We start from the raw sequence: 20022 nt of genomic DNA, 5'->3' as shown, positions 1-20022 counted from the left end.
ATTCTCCAGAAATAGCCTGGAGAATTTTCTCTGAAACAGTATCAGGGACATTTGTGCATGCCAAATATTGGTGTTTTCAGAGCAGGGACTGGGACGGGGCTGAAGAGACTGTACAGTTTATGTCTCCAAATTTGCTTCATGAAAGAAGCATAGGTCAGTATACAAGCAGCCTTTATGTCACATCTTAACCATGCCTAAATCAGTCAACCTGTTTAAACTTGTTTCTGGAGTCATATAAAGGCTGCCTACTCACTTGACCCTTTCTTGATGGAAGTATCAGTAGTAAAACTACTGGCTTGAGTTCTGAACCTAACCATATCCTCTGCAACTCTAGATAAGTTAATGAAACTGCAGAAGGAACCAGATAAAAGAAACCTAATTTCCCCACAGGCCTTAGTGCATGGCATCCTGGGGTCTTCATACAACTCTAACAGAAGTCAAGCAACTGAAGTGAGGGAACAAAACTTTCTTCCAAATTTCCCCTGTAATTCTCATGTCTGTAGAATCATATGTACTCGAAGAGTTACATTGTTGTGGGACCAGTATCATCTAATTTCCTGAAAAATAGGGGGTTTTTATCAAAATTGGTCATAAGTAGATACAACCTTGCAACATGCACTTTTTCAAAATCTAATATTTGGATACCTCAAGACAAATTCAGTGTCTGATTTTAAGCCATTTAAATATTGCAGAGCTTGGCCTATTATATTCATTTATCAAACTCCTTGTAGCAGCTCTGAACCCAGAAATTGTAAATAAATTTTCATTTTCACTCACATACAAAGCACAGGAGTTGCAAATTGCCCCAGGTCATTTTTTATCAGCAGGTCCAACAGTGATTAAAGGGGAATTAGGATAATACAGCAGATAACTTGAAAAGGTGATTGAAGTGGCCAATTTGAGAAGATTTTAAATTCAACTACTAGAAGATATATAAAGATGGCCCTTATCTGTGGGATGCAAGTACTGTCCTACAGTAGAAGCTGGGAAAAGCCTGTAAGGTTGTTATTGCTCTGTGTGATGGGGCACGTAAAACAAGGCAATGGGACAAATAAAGGCACGTAACATGCCTTGCACTTCACAGAGATGGGAGGTAGGTGGCTCAGTGTACTGTACTCTGCTTTTTTCTATATGATACCAACACAGATTGGTCCAAAGTGGACAAGTCTGTTTTCTATTTTGTGTTCCAGCTTTACACAGATTTGTAATATATGAGATTGGATTGCTAGTTCTTTTTTGTCAGTAATGTGTTATCATCTCTAACTTGGATGCAACTCTTCACAGAAACTCTGTGTTGACTTATTATTTACAGTGAAATCCCAGCTCCTGCCACACAGAAAACCAACATCACACTGGTACTCTTTTCAGCCATGCAAAGGATTCATGTTAGCTCTCTGCAGACAGGTCACTATTTTCTTATACCTCTACAGTTCCTCTGTTGCATCAGACAAAACAAACTAGAAAACATGGACAGTACTTTGAGTGAGAACGTGAATTACTAACTGAAAAATGTCAGATATGAATTTTAGAAGAATTTCATGTGAAGTTCTGCACTGATATTTTCCTAACGAAACTCCACCATTATAGTGGGACATGTTAAAACTGGCAGTACAACCCTCATGTTCCTGACCAAAGAGCTTGTATAGTAACAGCCATGACCAAACCCAAGAAAATTAGTACAAGTAAAAAGATACTCCACTCATACTAGTCCACTAGATATAGTTTGATCCGGAGAGTCTACAGATTGATCTAGCCTGGAATTTGGTTAACTAGTACACATGTGCAGCTAGAAACAGGTCTTCAGTGGCAACACAGCAGCAAACAAGCACTGTTTTAAAATTTGATATCTTGGGGTTTTAAGTTTAAGAAACACATTTTTCTAAATCAAAATTTTCCTTCATTATACCTTAACAGACAGTTAAATTGCTCTCCTAGGATATAGGACAAACTTATTTTTAGACTGAAGGAGAAAATACATTTTTACTACTACAGTCCAGTAACACAGTTCTTTTTTTTTTTTTTTTTCTTGAACTGGTAAGTGTTTTGTGAAAGAAACAAAGAAAGAAATATTTGTCAATAATTTTCTCTTTGTGATTATAATAGCAACTAAGAAATACTGGTTTTCATGAATATAAGCCAGTCTTAAAAAGAACAGTGGTCTTCTCCACTTTGTTGTGTTTTCACAAATGTATGCTGAGATAACCTAAAACATGCTCAAAGTTATAGCAATACATTTTTCTGTTTATATGCTCATCAGCCACAAGAAGAGATGAAGATGAGTGAGAGTATTGCCTTTTTCACAATCCATCTAGCATATGAAAAAAGACCTATAGACAATTAATTTGTACACTGCTGCATAAACATAATCTTTTTCTGCTAGGTATAATGCACCTTTGGAACAAGCTGCACGTGACCAAAAATCCTGGGGACTTTGGGATCCATTCTGGCTGTGTTACACATAGATCTGTGAGCAGCTCCAAGCTGCACGCTCGCTTCTTGTGATCCCTCGAAAGAGGAATCTATATCCATAATGCATTTTCTTAGCTGGTTTGTTACAAGTTCATCACGCCTGCCACAGGCCTTTCAGAAAGGTCCCTTGTATTTTCCATACCAAACTTGCACATTTAAAATGTTGTGTTTCTCTTGTCACTCATACAAACGGTGTCATCACTGCGGAAGAGTGACGCAGTCCTTGGATAGCTGCATAAGGACCCTGCTGAAAATAATGGTGGTACCTAGGCATGTGAAAGGATGGGAAAGTGGGACCACTACCTTGCATGGAGCTGGCTATAGCAGAGGGTGTAAGAGGCATTCCCAGGCGGCTGTACGGAGGCAGAGATCCTTGGATCGGATGAGGAATGGGTGTAGCTATGGATGCAGTGCTGGTACCCAGGGCACTCAAAGACTGTGGATGCTGAAATCCTGGAAAACTGGTTGAAGAGGAAACCCAGGAGCTGAGGGACAGGTTATCAGATGTTGTAAAGGCTGACCCTGCAAGTAGAGAGAAAGAATGCCTGACACTGGCACTGCAACACACAGAACTGGTAAAACAGCAAAAAGGGAGAAAATCAGTCTTTCACAGCAAGGCTGATTTCAATGACCAGTTGTCACTGGAAATACTTCCCAAATACTTCTCTCTTTATATTATTATTTGCTGGTTGCTGTCCTTTATCACTACATCTTAGATGAATTTCCATTTTAAGAAGCTGTTTGCAGTGGCTTGAACAGTAAAATCAGCTTTGGACATCAGACATTTTTGGTATTAAACACTGAAGCACCTTGTAATGCTGCCACTAAACACTGAAGTATCTACTCTGTCACAGAATCTCACTGCCTTACGTCCTTGTTTTGAAGACATGCTTGTAGCTTTTTGCGTCAGATCCTCATAAGAATTATTTTTTTTTTTCCTAAAATTTCAGTGTGGCAAAAATGCAGAAAAATGTAATTTACACTACAAGTTTTTCCTTTTTTTTTTTTACTCCAATAAAATTTGTCAGCCTACATCTTTCCGGTCAACCTGACTATTTCTACAATATAGAACAAAAAATTCTAGAAATGTAAATGTCAAAACTTTTGTTGTACAACTGTGTACAGTGCTTCAAGAAACAACACTAATGCTAAATGATTAAGATGCCAAACTTGTTTGGAAGGTAATTATCTGCTTTTGATCAAATGGAAGTGTTTTGTTTGCCATTTTGTTTTTGGTTTGTTTAATCTGAAAAGTTCCAAAAATTATTTTCACAAATCTTCCTACTCTTTAAAATAATTTTTTTCTGAAGATTGAAGAATCATAAAGAAAAATAAAAATGGTTTCTTAAAATTAGAACTAATTACTTGTTTCATGTTGACAGTAAAATGTTGGGGGAAACAATAATTTGTTTGGATAATTACACATGGTCATTTTCAAATAATCTGGTTACTGTATTGCCCTTGACTTCTGTAGTTCCTCTATGCATCTAGTCATCATCATATGTCTGATTTCTAGAAATGGGGAATACAATAAAATACCATAAATAAACTCTCTTTATTCCTCTTCAAACAATAATTCAACTCATGTCCCTTCTGTGTTTTCTCTCTTGACCAATTTTCTTAATTTAGAAAATAAATTTATTGGCAAGAGTGTCTGACAAAATACAATTTCAAGCCAGTATTGCAAAACATTCAGAGACAAAAAACCAGTTTCACGAATCTGATTCTAAAAGACAGGTTCATCCAAATTGTGAAATGAAAAAAACATGAAGACATTTATCTGTCAAGGTAAACTTACTTGAATTAAGTATAGTAACCAATTACAGACACATATTCAAACCAAAACTATAAGCTAAAAAAACAATAGAAAGAAAAAATACAAATTGTTATTGTTAAAAAATCATCAATCTCTTAAGGGATATATTCTCAAATCAGAAAGACAGATAGTTACAATTAACTATCCAGTAACAGTAAAAATAAATCATGTGAATTCAGCAGTGGAAACAAACTTGAACCAAATCCTGACCCTACAACTGAACCAAATCCTAGTCACTGGGAAGTTAGGATCTAGAGACGAACTCTAAGGATAATACTTTACTCACAGACCACAGCAAAACCCTTGATAAGTCAGGGAGTATCTGAGCATTATTGTGCCACAGGAAAAGCAGAACGCTAATCTGGATTTGCCTAGAAGGTTTACATTTGGCTCTGTTCCAGGTGGCTACTCTGAATCCTCTGTGTGAACGCAGATCTGCATTAAAGACTTTTAATTGGATTTGTACCTTTCCTATCTGTTAATTCCTTTGGAAATACATGCCTTGTGATGAATATGCTACTGTAGGCTAGCAGCTTCCATCTTTAGATGGCTGAAATCATCTGAGCAGAGAATGCTCTGGGAGGATGCTGAAGTAATTAGAAAGTCTATCACTGTTATTTATTTCTTTGTTCTATGCAGAATAAAGTATGTGATTCTTTCTCATTAACAATTGTGAGATGATCAGAAGGCTGGAGCACCTCTCCTGTAAGGAAAGGCTTAGAGATTTGGGGTTGTTCAGCCTTGAGAAGAGAAGGCTTTTGGGAGACCTAACTGCAGCCTTTCAGTACACAGAGGACCTATAAGAAAGTTGGGAACAAATTTTTTAGCATGACCTTTGTGATGAGGAGTAATGACTTTAAACTAAAAGTGATTAGATTTAGACTAGATATAAGGACAAAATTTTTTACTATGAGGGTGGTGAAACACTGGCAAAGGTGGCCAAGAGAGGGGCTGGATGCCCCATCCCAGGAAATACGCAAGGTCGAGATGGGTGGGGCTCTGAGCAACATGAACTGGTTGAAGATGTCCCCGCTCATTGCAGGGGGGTTGTACTAGATGACCTTTAAAGGTCCCTTCCAACCCAACCTATTCTGTGAATCTCACAAGGAACCTCCTCAAGCATCCTTTACTCCTCCAACTCCAATCGTCTCTAATTGCAGCTTAGTACTCCAAAAAATGTCACATACTGTATTTGCCAGCACCAAGGAAATGTGCTCTAGCAATTCTGAGGCAATTGAGGCCTCAGAGAGCTTATAACACATGCCACCCAGCAACATGCATGTATTTGGCTGTCAACTCTCATATGTATGGAAGAACATCCATCAGCTTTGCATGCAAGATTGTTTTAAAATGCATTGGAAGAAATGAAAATAGCCATGGATTTTCAGTAAGAACATTATTTCTCTCCTTGTATCTTGGAGGACCTTTCCTTATTTGAGGATACCAGACTTAAAGAGAGACCGAAGGCAGTACCAGTTGCTCATCTGCAAGAGCAGTATGTTTTACCCTCTGTGCATGCCTCTGGTTGCCCAGAACAATCACGTCCCACGCTAGCATATGGCTCACAGATTAGAAAAAAGTTCATTGCCATAATTCATAATCTTCCTCACTTACTCACTTGCCATATTGTGAGCAAATGCAGAACTGTACCCTTTTATTATACATAAAATTAATTGTAATAAAGTATTATTTCCTTCTATGACACCTTCCTAGGGATTCTTTTCGGAAGAGAAAGGATTTAATGGCCAGCTCTCATATTGAGGTTTACTTTGTTCATTTTGTTACTCCCAAAGGAGGACAGCATACCAGGGAGAAATTTAGTTTTTGAAAAGAAAATGCCTTGCTCTGAGCCCTTCTGACAAGGGAAAATTTAACAGTCTTCAACAATAGCTGGCCTAAGATCTAAGATGACATGAAGCAAGGTAATCCCCCAGAAGTGTGTGAAAGGATGGTATCATACCAGGTGAGGAGTTGCTCCAGAAACTCCATAATCTAAGGACCTGCTCTTAGAACAGATGTGTAAGAACAAGCCCACCTAATCACATTTTATTGAAAAGCCAGTCATAGTTAAAAATAAGTGTTTTTCCTGCACAAGTCCAAAGAGCTTATGACCAGAAATAAAGCTCTTATCTTAGCAACACTGTATGAAGTTAGAGGACAAGACAAGGGCACTGCCAGTCGGAAGACAGATAGAACTGCTTTACCTCAAGTGGCTGTGGCATATCAGGCAGGTCACAAAGTCAACATGCAAAGTATAATGCAACACAAGTTTATGCTAGTCAGCAATCCCACAGGATGGATTTGAGATCTATTTCCAGTGGCAAATTGTGACAGATGCAATTTGTCCAGTAAGTATTCCTACAAAGAACAAATCTGTCTTGCTACTACTTTGTTACTGCTAAAGCAGACAAACTGATAAAGCATTTGAGAGCTAATTGCCCCAACAGGAAAAGCACCTTTTAGAGACTAAGAGACAACAATTAAACATCAATTTTCCAGGGAGCTACAGACTTTTCTTCCTGTGGAGGCAAAGCAAGTAACTACAGGCTGGTTGAAGATAGTCAGAACTAAGTCCTCTGTTCACAGAACGCTGGAGGGACAGCAAGTGGCACATCTATAGGGTACTTTACAAATGGTGCAGGGCCCAGCTAGTAAGTCCTGCTAAGAGATGGGCAGTGTTATCTTGTTCTCAGCATCATGGTAATGAAGTTGCCTGGTTTTCAGACATCTTGAAGAGGAAGCAGAGCTGATTCTCTTCTGATGGCAAAGACTATATTAGCAACCCTAGAGCTGCCTCCTGAACTGAACCACTTACACCAGTGCCGTGGGCACATCAGATGTCCCAAAGAACCAGAAAGTAATAAATACTCTTCTTCATTATAGGAATTCATGGCAGAGAGACACATCAGAGAAATGCTTTAGAGTACCACAGTACTGATTGTGGCCCTGCTTTTCTCAGGCATAACTCAGTCACCACAGTTTACCTATTGAGCACATTTTCCTACCTCTGCTTTGTGTTGCCTGGCTCTCATCTCCAAGATCGTCTTCTCCTCCATAGGTTCGAATGGGGGATCGGGCATAGGAATGCTTTTGGATAAGGCTCTCCACACTTTCTCTGTAAAAGGAAACAACTTCCTGTATGAGCATCATCTTAAACAGCATCCTAATTCATTTGGTTAAATACAGTACCTTTTTCCTGTCCAGATCACAGTTCTCTCACACAGACTCTCCAAATTACTTAACAAAAGACTTACCTCATAGCATGACATTGAAAATACTGAATTTGGCCTGTGATTTTTTAATATGGCTGATCACCTCTTACCTGCTTATTCAGCAAAATAGAGTGAACTTGCTACTGTGTTCCCTGGATGTGGTCTCAGACAGCAAATGTAAGACCAACACTCTTCATAAATTTTAAAATGCAAACTCTGGAGTTATTTGTGCTGAGTGATTGGTCTGGGTTCAAAGAGAAACCAGTGCTCCTTTCAAACAAGCTTTTGAATTGCACATGACCACTTCATCTGCTGCTCTCCCGTTTTTCTGAAATCAGGGGCAAGAGACAGCTCAGTTCTAACCACACTTTCTCATCATCAGACTCGAGGGCAGTTCGTAGCAGGAAGTCTGCAGATACTACTGATCTCGTGCCACATCTATTCTGGGAGGTTAGATGTGTCTGCCAGGCCCCTGCCTCACTGTGGCACAAAGCACTGAAGTTACCCAAACCATTTTTAAATAGAAGGTAAGCATATCTACACGATAAGCCTTAGTAGTTTGTAAGGAAGATCCAACCTTACACATTCCCAGCGTGTTTCCATGTAAGTAGGTGGCATTATACCAAAGATGAATATGACCCGGGCACATTTCCAAAATGGCTTTGACCTTTTGTTCCTATTTAAGAAATCTAAGCAGCAATAGCTGCTTAAAATCTGCTGTTTAATGAAGGTTTTTGTCTGACTTTACCATTTGTCCATTCATACTTGCTAATGCCCTTCGCTTGGAGAGTGTGCCTGTTGCAGAAATTCCAAGGAAAAATATTTATCAAGTAACATGATAAATCACAATGGCACATGTTTTCCTTTCCTACAGAAAGTCCATTATGGTCATTTTGTCCTTGGTCTATCACTGGCATCATTACTTATGCTAGTCTCCTCAGAAAAAAAATAAATAAAAAGAGGATCTTATCAAAGTGATTTACTTGTGTCAGGATTGGAAGTGGACTGAAAGCAATGGCAGTTCCTACATAGAGGATGATATAATTGGATTACTGCCTTTTAAGTGATTGAAAACAGTAGGCATATCGGGGCTATCTTGAAGAAGATTTTACAAAGAAAAAGACAGATGGCATTGTTTACATTATGTGCTGAATGCCTCTTGAAACATAAGGCTTTTTTTCTGAAGCAGAATGTGAAATGCAAAGAATTTTACTTAACCAAAAAGACGATCTCCTATGAGTACAGCATAACAGAATAATGAATTAGACCAGTGTTGTCTGAGTGATTTAGATAACAGTATATAAACCTATTCATAACCGAAGAATGACTAGTTTTTAAAGGTCTGAAAAATAAATGCAATTCAGGTGATTGTCTGTGTTGTCTCTATTGACTTTATTACTAGTAAATGTCTGCTTATACCGACAGACATTACAGCATGTAATAATATCCTGATGCAACAGAAACAATGCAGGCTCTGACTTTAGTGTAGTGGGCCAATTTCATCTCCAAACATTGGATCCTATGGTGGCTTGGGGATAAACTCACCCTAATAAATTTACATTTGAATTACCTACAGGGATTTAATGCTGAATCAAATGCCCACAATTATTGCAGACTAAATTCTTTCCAGATGGATTTGTATGCTAGACAGAGAACTCTATTATTCTACATGGTTGTCTTCTTTCTAAGGAAAAAGGGAGATGACTTCTTAGTGAACTCTGAATCTGCAAAGTTTGAAATCAGGAAACTATGTGGTAGGTTTATTTATTTATTTTTTTATGTAGTGATGCAGGTAGTATGCTAAAGGTTTTAGAAGATTAATCTCATTCATTGGCACAAGAGGCAAAGGTTTTTATGGCAGAGGGAACAGTCTAATGTGGAAGCTTGGGCGAGGGAAGGCAACTAATTTCACAAAAGCAGTTCCTTTTGTGCAGCTGAGATTTAATATTTAAAACTGTATATGCTTATCTTGCCTAACCATCTAGGTTATTTATGCTATAATCACAAACACCTACTGATTTTTCAATTTAGAGGTTGAGGCTGTGATTGACATCATGAGTGCAAAGCATTGGGATTCACACCAGAATTTAGGCACCTGACCCCCATAGCCTTTAGGTGGACCCTGTTCTTTCCATATACAACCTATGTTGCATATAAACCCCCAAACAGACCTACAAAATGCAAAAGGCTGAGCACAACTAAGTGTGCAAAAGGAAACAGAAAAAACCAAGAAGTGGTGTGTTTTCTCCACTCATGCAGTATATCTCTAAGTTATTCCTCCAAGCACTATTTCTTCCACTTGGAAAAACAAGAGTAGAAGTCTACACTTAGGTTTCTTTCCTTCCCTTTGTGTTTCAAAGGAAAGGGGTGGTGGCCTCTGAACCATGCTGAAATATTCCATGCTCAGAAAACACCACCCAGAGAGTAGTTAGAGGAGACAGAGATTTCAACTCATCTAATCTATGGAAACATTTGGAGTTTACTCCATAGGTTGGAAAGAGGAAGCTAACTTCTTTACCCTTTAAAGACAAAGGTGTCTTAGGGCTTACTCCAATGCAGATAGGTAGGAGGAAGAAAAACTTTAACAAAATTTAAGTGTCTGTGAAATCTAGTTCAAAATGCAGAAACAAAGCTGGCAGTTTGGAACACAGATTTCTTCTTATACTCGTTTCCATGGGGGCCAAAAGGACTTAAATCTCAAAATCTTCCTGAAAATTCTTTTTATGGAAGAGTGAACTCTTTAGGTTAACCCAAATATGGTGCTCTGTAGAGTGGATTAGTACAACACATTTTTCAAGTCCCAAAATATTACGATAACAGTACTACTAAGAGGGAAAGACATTATTTACTCTGGCTTTATAGTTCTGTGTACAACTTCAGATATCTCAATATGGTTCAAAGGATTTATGGAAATAATTTTTAGAATTACTGAATGATAAATCAATATTTACCATGTTATGATTCTATGCTCAATTTCAAAAAATAGCAAGTGAAGAGTATGGTGGAGGTTTTTTAAAGCTTTCTTTGAGTGTTTTTAAGTGCTGTTTCACACTAAACTGTTTGAAGAACAAAGTGACTTCCAGTCACTCAATACCCAGCTTCTGTCCTTCTGTTTCTTTGTTCATGATCAGACAATTGTTATCTAATGTGTCTTAGAACTCCAGTTTCTTCTATTATCAATAAGTTAGCAATAAACTTTGTTCTGAGAGATCACAAGCTGCCAACTGAATAAAGGAAAGATGTTTTCTTTTTGTCAAATTCTTTTGTGTTGTCTACCAATAATTTTCAGTCTCCCAGTCTTCACTTAAACTCATATATTGGAAATACCCAGAGGAGGAGAAAAAGCACGCACATAGGCACAAATTTTTTTTACTATGATTAAGTTTTGCAATGTTTACAACTGGATAATAGTAGCAGGTAACAGGCTGGAGAAGAGTAAGTTAGGGACTGAAGCTGTTTGAGAAAAAGGAAAAGGAACCTCGTGCCAAATGGAAAGGAAAAAAACTAAGCTCATATTGGCAAGCACACCCACAGAGAAGATGCCGAGGCAGGACAAATGTAAGGAGGGGTAACAGGGAAAAAGAGCTCAGGCTAATCCCAATAATCTACATTCCAACAGGAGCACACCTTGAGCCCAATCCTGTCAATAAACCTTATTATGAATGAAGCACTTCTCTCCTTTGTGCAAGAAATAAACCAGCAAAATTTGAACTTGAAACCAAAGGACATGAAGGGCTGAGAGAATTCATCAATTAGCAAGGGTTTAGGGTGCACAGGGAGCATCTTGCTATTCTGCAGGTTGACCTCTTGATTAAACATTTCACTCTTGTCCCTGCTGGCAAATGATTCCAAAACTAAACTTCCAGTTTGGGATGCTTTATATTGTGCAGCTACAAGCTGAGTCTTTGGCCTTGTTTAGTTAATAGTGCCCTGTACATACAGAGTAGCTTCAGGGGACCAAAAATAGATAGGAATATCCTTATGTAGCTGACAAATGACTCACTAACACTTTACAGACCAAACCCAAGATCTTGCCATGGATTTGAACTGGGAGCCAGGTTCAAGCTCCTTTGAATACAATGTGCTAAAGCCAAATTACAGTGAGAAAGAGTAGGTGGCAGAGCTAGACACTCTGAACTTATGTCCTCTGCATAAGTTACTGCTTCAGGAATGGCTATCAGAGGTACAAATTTCAGAGCAAAGCTGAGCAGCTTCTTAGCATTATCTCTTTCCCCCCCCCTCTTTCTATCCAGGTGCTAGGTATGTAGAAAGGTAAGGATATCCTCAGAATCTGCTCCCTGTTCCTGGTGTCATGGGGTTGCTTTTTTCTTTTGTTTTGTTTTTTTTTAGTTTTTTCTTTATAAGGAAAGGCAATGCCAATAAAAAATAATAGCAGGAAAATAGTAAAATAATAAAACTGACAACCATGTTTTGCTTGGCCTTTCAGTCCAACACAAAGAAAAATACAGAACAGGATATAAAGTGTATGAATTATCAGTTTGCAGCCTGAATGACTTCTTTAGTTCTGCATTTCAAAGGTTTCCTTTTTTCGTAGCTGCCAGTTAGTATGTTTGGAAGAATGCCCAGATAACAGAAGACGTCAGAAGTGAGGTGAGGTGAAGACAGATGGAATAAATGGACTGAGAAGGCACAAAAATAAACTTGTCGGAAGTCAAACTGTAGTAGAACTTCTTTTTTAAGGGAAAAGATGACTAATTTGTCCAAGGCACAAGTGCTAAAAACAAGTTTGTAAAAAAAAAAACCAAAACACACAAAACCAAACCCCCCCCAAAAACCCAAGAAAACCAACAACTACAAAAAACTAACTAAACAAAAAGACCACACATCACTCCAAAAAAACCAAAACAACACAACAGGAGGAACAAATACATTTCCGTAACAGCAGCTATGAGTGAACAACATATGCTGTCAGAACCCCTGCTCAGCCTTTGTGTTCCTGTGGCTTTTATTTGCTATTTTACACATGCACAAACATACAGACATATTACTTGGCTACATATACTTGCTCTTACACTGGTAGATGAATATTAGAGGCTGACCATAGGAACCTAATTCAGCTCTGACATGGTATGGACCAAATCCTTGACCAAAACATTATAGCTCCGTTCTACTGCTTAGCCTAAAACAATTCCAACCAACCAGGGATGAAACAAGGCCTACAGGCTACATTGGCCCACATGAGCTGAAGTCTGATTTGGCCCAAAAGCTAATACACAGCCACAAAACACTTTCACATGAAGTTAAAACTATTGGGCAAGTGTTGGATGGATGCACTACTCCAAGAATATGTACAATTTTAAGAAAGAAGGGAAATGAGACTTGAATTACGAAAAATCTAAGTTTTGATGATTGTAGAAGAAAGAACAAGTGTACCTCCACAATGATTTTTACGGTCACCCTCTCAGTAAAAATTCAGCAATTCTGGGAGAGCTATAATACATATGGATGTGATGTAGCCTGGCTGAATCCATGACATGGGAAAAGTAATGACATTTACGAAGAAGGAACATGATGTTATCAATATACTCCATTTCTCTCAACTGCAAATAAAAATGAGAAAACTATCTTACATAGCCTGCCCCATGGAGCTCCACCTCACCCAGTGACTGCAACCATTTACTTCTGTAGGCAGAAGATGAGAGGTGAGGAGAGAGCAGTACTGAAACAGTGACTGGGAGAAGACCCTGGAAAACCCACTCTGGGGTGAAACCATAGGTCTAATTTGACATCATCCCCTACTGTCATGCACACACTACATCTGCATGAGATGAGTGGAAACTACTAGAAAATCAAAACATTTTTATACCATTTTGCATAAGTAAAAAGTTAGATAACAGCACAACTAAGTAGAAAATGAGCCGGGGTATGCATGCTTAAAATGTTGGGAACTAAAGAGGTTTAAACTGGCGTAGAGGGCTTTCTGCTGGATAAAAAGGAACAGTTGCCTGGCTAACAACAAGCAAAGTCAGAGGAACCAGATCTGAAGTGGATAAATCAGGTGTCTAAACAAAGGCAGGTAGTGCTTTGAAGATGTGCTAAGACATCAAGCCATCTGCAGTGGTCTGGAAGGAATGATCTGGAAAACACAGATAATCCCCTCACCCATTTGGAGCAGCAGCTGAAGGCTGGAAAAGCATCAGCAATATCTGGAATGGCACTAGATATGAGGCATTTAGGTACCAGAGTTTCTGGTATTTCTCCCTAAATTCAGGACTTCACTTCTTCTCCAAACCTAAACATCAGAGATGATACCTCGTGGGTGGTTGCTGACATTCACAGACTGAGAACTAGCTGGGGGTAAAAGATAATCTGGGAGTTTGAGTCGTTGGAGAACTATGACAAAGCTATACTTAACCATCCACATGGGAGTAGATCACAGAGTGTATATATGTGTATTTCTGGCTGCTGGTAGGGGGCTTTCAAGAGTCAGGAAAGTTCTTCTAGATGAGCAGTAAGCAGTGGAAATGGGGAGGAAGGCATCTCTGTGAGGTGAGCAGGGAAGGGATGGAAGAGAGTTTGTTGTGCACAGCACATCATCAAGCATATGGCTTTGACTCATACTTTAGCAGGGCAGTGCCTATATCCAGGCATTAGCATCCATTTTGCTTACAGCCTTGTAAGCCAGTACGATGTATTTCCATATCTCATACATGAAGCTCCTCAGGGGAAAATTCTGAACTTATTACCATGCAAATCCAGCTAGGATGCAGCTCTCTTACTTCACTCCCTGCCTACCCCATCCTTCCCTCCTTTGCCTAAAAATTGCTTGGGTGTGCAACCAATACTTTTCCATATTGCCTCTTGAAGTATGTATTTACCTCCCAGAAGCATTACTGGACTTGTGCAGATGGGTATACTCACTTAACTGTCTTTAATAGTTACAAGTCCACACCCTGAACTTGCCTATCACATACAAGCAAATAAACAAGCAACGTCAAATAAACAAGCATGATTATGATCTGTCAGTTCTTGTTGGATCATTATTTTATGATTCAGTAGTCTTCTGTTGACTCATACTCTTGAAATTATCACCTTTTTCACTGAATTGTTTGAATGGTATGTAACAATGATGGTTTTATTTACCTATTTAATTTTAACAGGCTGATTCTTCAGAACAATTTAAAAGACAAATTCATACTCAAGATAAAAAAATTCATCTGTTGGGCTCTGCCTCTGCATTCTTTGTGTCTTTGGCAGTTTTTTCTTCAGCAAAATCACAAAGGTACTCCCTGAAATCTTATCTCCAGAGTGAATTTCTCATTAGAAAACCTGTATTAGTCTTTTTTCACAAAGGTTACCATTAAAAAATATCACATTCATCCCCATTACTGCATTTGGCATCCCATAGTTAACACCACAGCATGTTAAGCTTCACATTCTGGCAATTGCTGCTAAATGTTTGGTTTTTTCAATCATGACCACTGTGGGAGCTTTTTTATAGTAGAGGAAATGTAAATACCACATAAAAAGATCAAAAGGTGAATCAGAAACTTATCTAAATCACAGTAGCCCCAGATAAAGTCTGCCCATTGCCGTAAATAGACTATCACAAGTAATTTGGGAAAGAGTTGATTGTGGAAGGAATCTTGCATCTTGCTAAAAACTCGTATATACCAAACTCAGCAAAGATTTTTTCAATGGTTAAAAGCTTTGCAGATATATAGCCATGAGTACAAGAAAACCATTCCATTGTATTTACACAGGAACAAAAGAAAATGCAAGCATTTCAACAGCTTTGCTGTTACCTACTTCCTCTACTGTTTTGCTAATTTCACTACCTTTACACATATTATTTAACTCCAACACATACAATGCCAATAGATTTAATCCTAAAGGCATTTGCAGCTTGAATTTCCTACAGAGGGATCATAAATCTAGAATGGAAAGCCTGAAATCGTTAAAGTCACATATTTATAAAATCATATTCAATTAGGTTAAAAAAGTGCAATTTCTGTCATCATGTCATAAAAAGATGTGTTTTTCTCTCAGATCTACTGCAAAGAAAAGCTCCCTATATTGTTACAGATAGAGGCTGTTTTCAATCAGTTACAAGGAGCAATCCAATTACTGGATGGTTTAGTGCAGTAACTGACTCCAGACTAATTTAATTTCTTTAGGTCTCTAAAGATCAATTGATCTGATTTGTTTCCCTCCCCAAAGGCTGTTTAGGAAAAAGCAGGCTTAAATACCTGGAAATGAAATACAAAGCTCTGTACGCTTTCACACTACTTAGGTCATTTGGAAAAGCTGGAACTCACGATAAATGAGTGCTCTCTTGGCCCTAACATCGCAGGATGCTTTACGGGAGGCCATTAGGATCGCTGCACCACACTGTAGATTACTCATGCATGTGCTGTATGCAGGCCTGCTTAGGGAGGAGTGCATGGAAAGTATTTTCACAGCTTCTAGATAACTATTCCATTTTCAAGAGCTGCACAAGTGTGCATTTGGTCTTCATAGTCTTTTCCCTGGCAAATAAGTATTTTTCTCCGGCAGTTATCTTACAGAAATAACTACATTTCCAACTAGGCTGAGCAAGAGTTATGTTGTACTATTCAATATTCACCTACTTGTAATGCATGTTGCAATAGACATCACGTAAGAAATTTTTCCTCTTGTCATATCTCACTTTGCTATTCCTTTTGCTTTATTTCAGATTTCTTTAAGCAATTTTGCTGGTGCTAAGATGAAATCTATAGAGCTAGTGGGCACTTAGAGAATTACATTCCCAACTGCCTGAGTATTTTAATTCCAGTACGGAATAAAACCCTTGGTATTTCTGGACCATATTGTATAACTTAGGAAATTCTCAAACAACCTCTTACTAGCCCTCTTGCATGTTACACTTTTATTATCTCATGATAATATGTGTTGTGCAGCAGGTTTTGTATTTTAAAATACTATTGTTTGCTAATCAGGGCTCAGATTTACAATTTAAGTCAAAGTAAGACCTTAACCAAACTTGGACTCTCAAATCCAGAGTTTTAATGTAATTTCGATACTTTTCACATTCTGTTTCTTGTATTTATTGTAGGCTTCACATTTATCTGCCTTATCTTTCATGGTAACATTCGTGCCTGGGCTCGGCTGCCTGTTTCAGGCTCTATTCTTACACTTATCAATAAACAAAAGGGCACTGCAGCTTATGCTCAGCATTTCTGACTCCATGCCATGTGCTGTTATAATAAGATGTCCTCTGGAAAAATTCCCTTCATATCCAGCACCACGATAGTCCCTTCATCTGTGCAGAGGTAACTAAGTTTTTCTCCCAGCTTATCTGTTCAGACTCTTTCCGCCCTTGCAATGCTGTATCGTTAGATGTCTCCTGTCTGTAAAACAAGGAAATCTCTTCCAACAGGTCCTTTATTGACTATTTGTTGGATACAAACCTGAGCTTCGGATGTTGTTTACCTCAGTATTCTGTCAATACAGCAGGCTATGCTATTTTTATTAAATCTGCCTATTCTTTTTTTTTTCAGCGAAGGCTTTCACTTAGGAAACAAGTTTCAACAACTTTGCAAGTGTGCACTGCAGCTGCAAGCTTTCTTTCCCCAAATTACTGTTCTTTTACCCATTTACTCAATGGATCACTAACGATCCAGTCACCAGTAAGGTATAAAGTATATCACTACTTCCCATCCACGGACCTGCTTAGATAGATGTACTTTTGAAATACTGTAAAGACTTTGCCTAGCTCTATGAATATGACTCCAGTGAGCACTTTGTCTCCTATATGCACCTGTGAAAGATGATTCACATATACATCTGGATATCCCCACATAGGAGCCTGGAGAGTTTTGGCCTCTCCAAACTTTCTTTCATGATTGTGTGCTCATAGGAAAATTTGGATGTGCTATATCCATCTCCATCGAGTTCTCTTCCAGCCTAAAGGACACAGGCAGCTTAATTTGCTTCATTCGCCAAACTATTTGACACGATATCATAAAAATGTGATGTACTGAAAAGCTGCCAAGAGATTGAAGTTTATTTACTACTCAGCTGTGGGTTAATGCTTCTGTCCCTATGGCAGCAGTTGCTTGTAATGAGCTGTACAGACACAAAACTCAACAGTTTCCAGATAAAGCTTTCCCCCGGTGCAGCCTGCAGTACAATTTTTGTGAAACAAAAATGGCATCTTTGTTGTCAGAGTGGGAGTTATTGGATTCATCCTGATGGCAATAAATGCTAATTCAGCGTCTGGGACTGCTGAAGAGTATTTTGGGAGCTCTCCTCTCTTCTTTTCACTGTGTTGAGCACTAGGGATGTAAAGATGTTTTTCACAGGACCACTGCCCTTGTTTCCCATTGACCCAATTCACAGCCCTCAATAGGATTAAATGGCATGATAAGAAAAAAGCTTTTCATTTTGAAGTTGTAAAACTGACCCTCTCCCCCCTTCAAGAAGCCCCCTTAGGAAGACAAATATATTGGCCCCAACTGGAACAGATGTCAAAACTCAAAACAGCTCTTTCTTTATAAAGTTTATAAGTATTTTTAAAGGAGGTGGTGGAGTCTTACTATATGCAATAAGATAACATTAAAATGCATAGCTTCTGAGGAGTTGAAAGGATGCTTTTCCTACAAACTGTCTCTTCTCTTTATCTTATCTGCATGCAAAGTAAACAGAAAGTCCCCATTACCTCTCAATATCAGTGAGTCTGGAAGAGTCACGGAATCCTTTAGCGAAAGGGTTGCTGTCAATTTTCAACTTAGTTATCTGGAAACACAGAAAGGAGCAACATTACATGAATATAGTGTTTGCAGCACACAAAGTGTCAACCAATCCATCCTTCCGAATTCACTGCTAATTTTATCCGTGTTCCTTGTGTGTATCTGTGTGAGTGTGTGCCGCTCTCAAGACACTGCAAAGCTGAGGAGGCAAACCAGGGTGTATTACACATATGGCAATGGAAAGATCCAAAGACACACCAGGCTCAGCCTTCATGTTGCCCACAGCAGGAGGAACTCGCCCACGTGCAGCATTGCAGCTTCCAAATACTTTACCAGCATCAATCAGGTTGTCTTTTCCACAAGCAATGCAAATAACACTGCTAACAGCTAAGCCTTACTGATGGAGCTGCACATGAACTACTAAGAGCCCGAACTAGGAGCTGCCATCTGCAGACCTGAAGACATGGCTTCAGTTCAGCACCCCTTTTTTCTTTTTTTTCTTTTTTTTTTTTTTCTAGGATGGGAATGTTATCAGCCAGGCCTACCAGCCATCACATTTGGGCAGTTTAATTGGTTTTGTATGAAAAGAGGTCGAGGAAGGGAATGAAAAATTTGGGGAGAACTCATATTTAAAGTGACTGAACCTGGATTAAAGGAGTAACCCCACTGAAACTATCAGAGTACTGAAAAACAAGAGATCTTGCAATCAAAACTCTTTTTCGAAAGCAGCTGCAAACCTCTACAAACCTGTCAGTCATTCAGTCAGCCTTCCTATTCCAACAGAGCAACACATTGGCCAGGAATCCCTCTGCCACAAAGTATCCCCCTAACTTTGCAGTGAAACTTCTCAGGCATATGGTAGTGGCTTTCAATGTGTTTTTTTGGGAAGCAGGAAAAAAATACACTATTGTCCTTGCCAAATTTTCTGTATGTCCAACCAATTTAGATTTGGTGAATGAAACCCGAGATGTCATTACAATATTTGGATTTTCCAGCCACTCTCCTTCCAAGAGTTAAAAATAAAATTGCAAGTGGGAGTCATAGCTTGATGAGGTACAACACAGGACCATCCTGCAAGGCAGTGAATGCCATCAACTCCAGTGTAAGCCCATGAAAACAAACAGCTTTCAACATTTTGTATTAAGAGGCTTTGTCAGCCTAAATTTCCTCCAAAAAAACTATGTTGAGGAGGCCACAACGTCATTTTTAATACCTGGGCCTCAAGACGCAGGGGAAAAAAAAAAAAAAAAGGATCTTTTCCAAATCCTCAAACAATAAAGTGCTCTCATCAAACAAAGGTATTTCAAAACAGGGTGGCTTCTCCTCCAAAATAAAAAAAAAAAGTAAGATAAAGAGGACAACTGAACCCAACTTTTAATTCTGAGAAAGAGGTCTTCTGGGAGGGAAACACAGAGAGGAAGGGATGTGCTGACAAAGAAAAAACCTGAGTTTTTAATTAATGGTCTTCAGTGGGCTGATCAAACACCATGGGACCTCAGTACTGGTCAGGGGTCTGAGGCTGTCTCATCATACAGGTACAACTGGTGGAAACAACCCTACAGCCTTGTCACAAGGACCTTGAAACAGCTCAGAAAGTTAGTTATAGTCTCATTCTAATTCCAGGATATCCATAAGCCCTTGACTCACGGTGATGTTGCATAGAGTGGCAAGTTAGTCCCTCACGTACAGTGAAGGTTTTTATGGCAGCATTATGAAAACTACATTGAAAAAAGACAAGCTCTAACTAGTTCCATTGACTTAGATCACCAACACACCAAGCCAACTGCACTACAGAACAATAAGGATGTCTATTCATCTCTTGAGCATATTTTCA

General features: G+C 38.8%; 1 protein-coding gene across 1 annotated transcript in view; it reads right to left on the bottom strand.

The window, feature by feature from the left end:
- Positions 1-2650: 2650 nt before the first annotated feature.
- Positions 2651-20022, bottom strand: part of TBX20 (T-box transcription factor 20) — a 34017-nt gene continuing 16645 nt past the window's right edge. The window contains exons 6-8 of the mRNA XM_051768434.1: positions 18158-18234; positions 7291-7400; positions 2651-2991 (exon numbers count right to left, since the gene is read on the bottom strand). Coding sequence (XP_051624394.1) covers positions 2651-2991; positions 7291-7400; positions 18158-18234 — 528 coding nt within the window. The remainder of the gene's footprint in view (positions 2992-7290; positions 7401-18157; positions 18235-20022) is intronic.

Source organism: Manacus candei, unplaced genomic scaffold (genome assembly GCF_025592945.1).
Source record: "Manacus candei isolate 608988 ecotype Guabito, Panama unplaced genomic scaffold, ASM2559294v1 h1tg000095l, whole genome shotgun sequence".
In the NCBI taxonomy this organism is placed as follows: Eukaryota; Metazoa; Chordata; class Aves; order Passeriformes; family Pipridae; genus Manacus; species Manacus candei.
The sequence above is the reverse complement of the archived record's forward strand: the minus strand, read 5'-3'. Positions and strand labels throughout refer to the sequence as shown.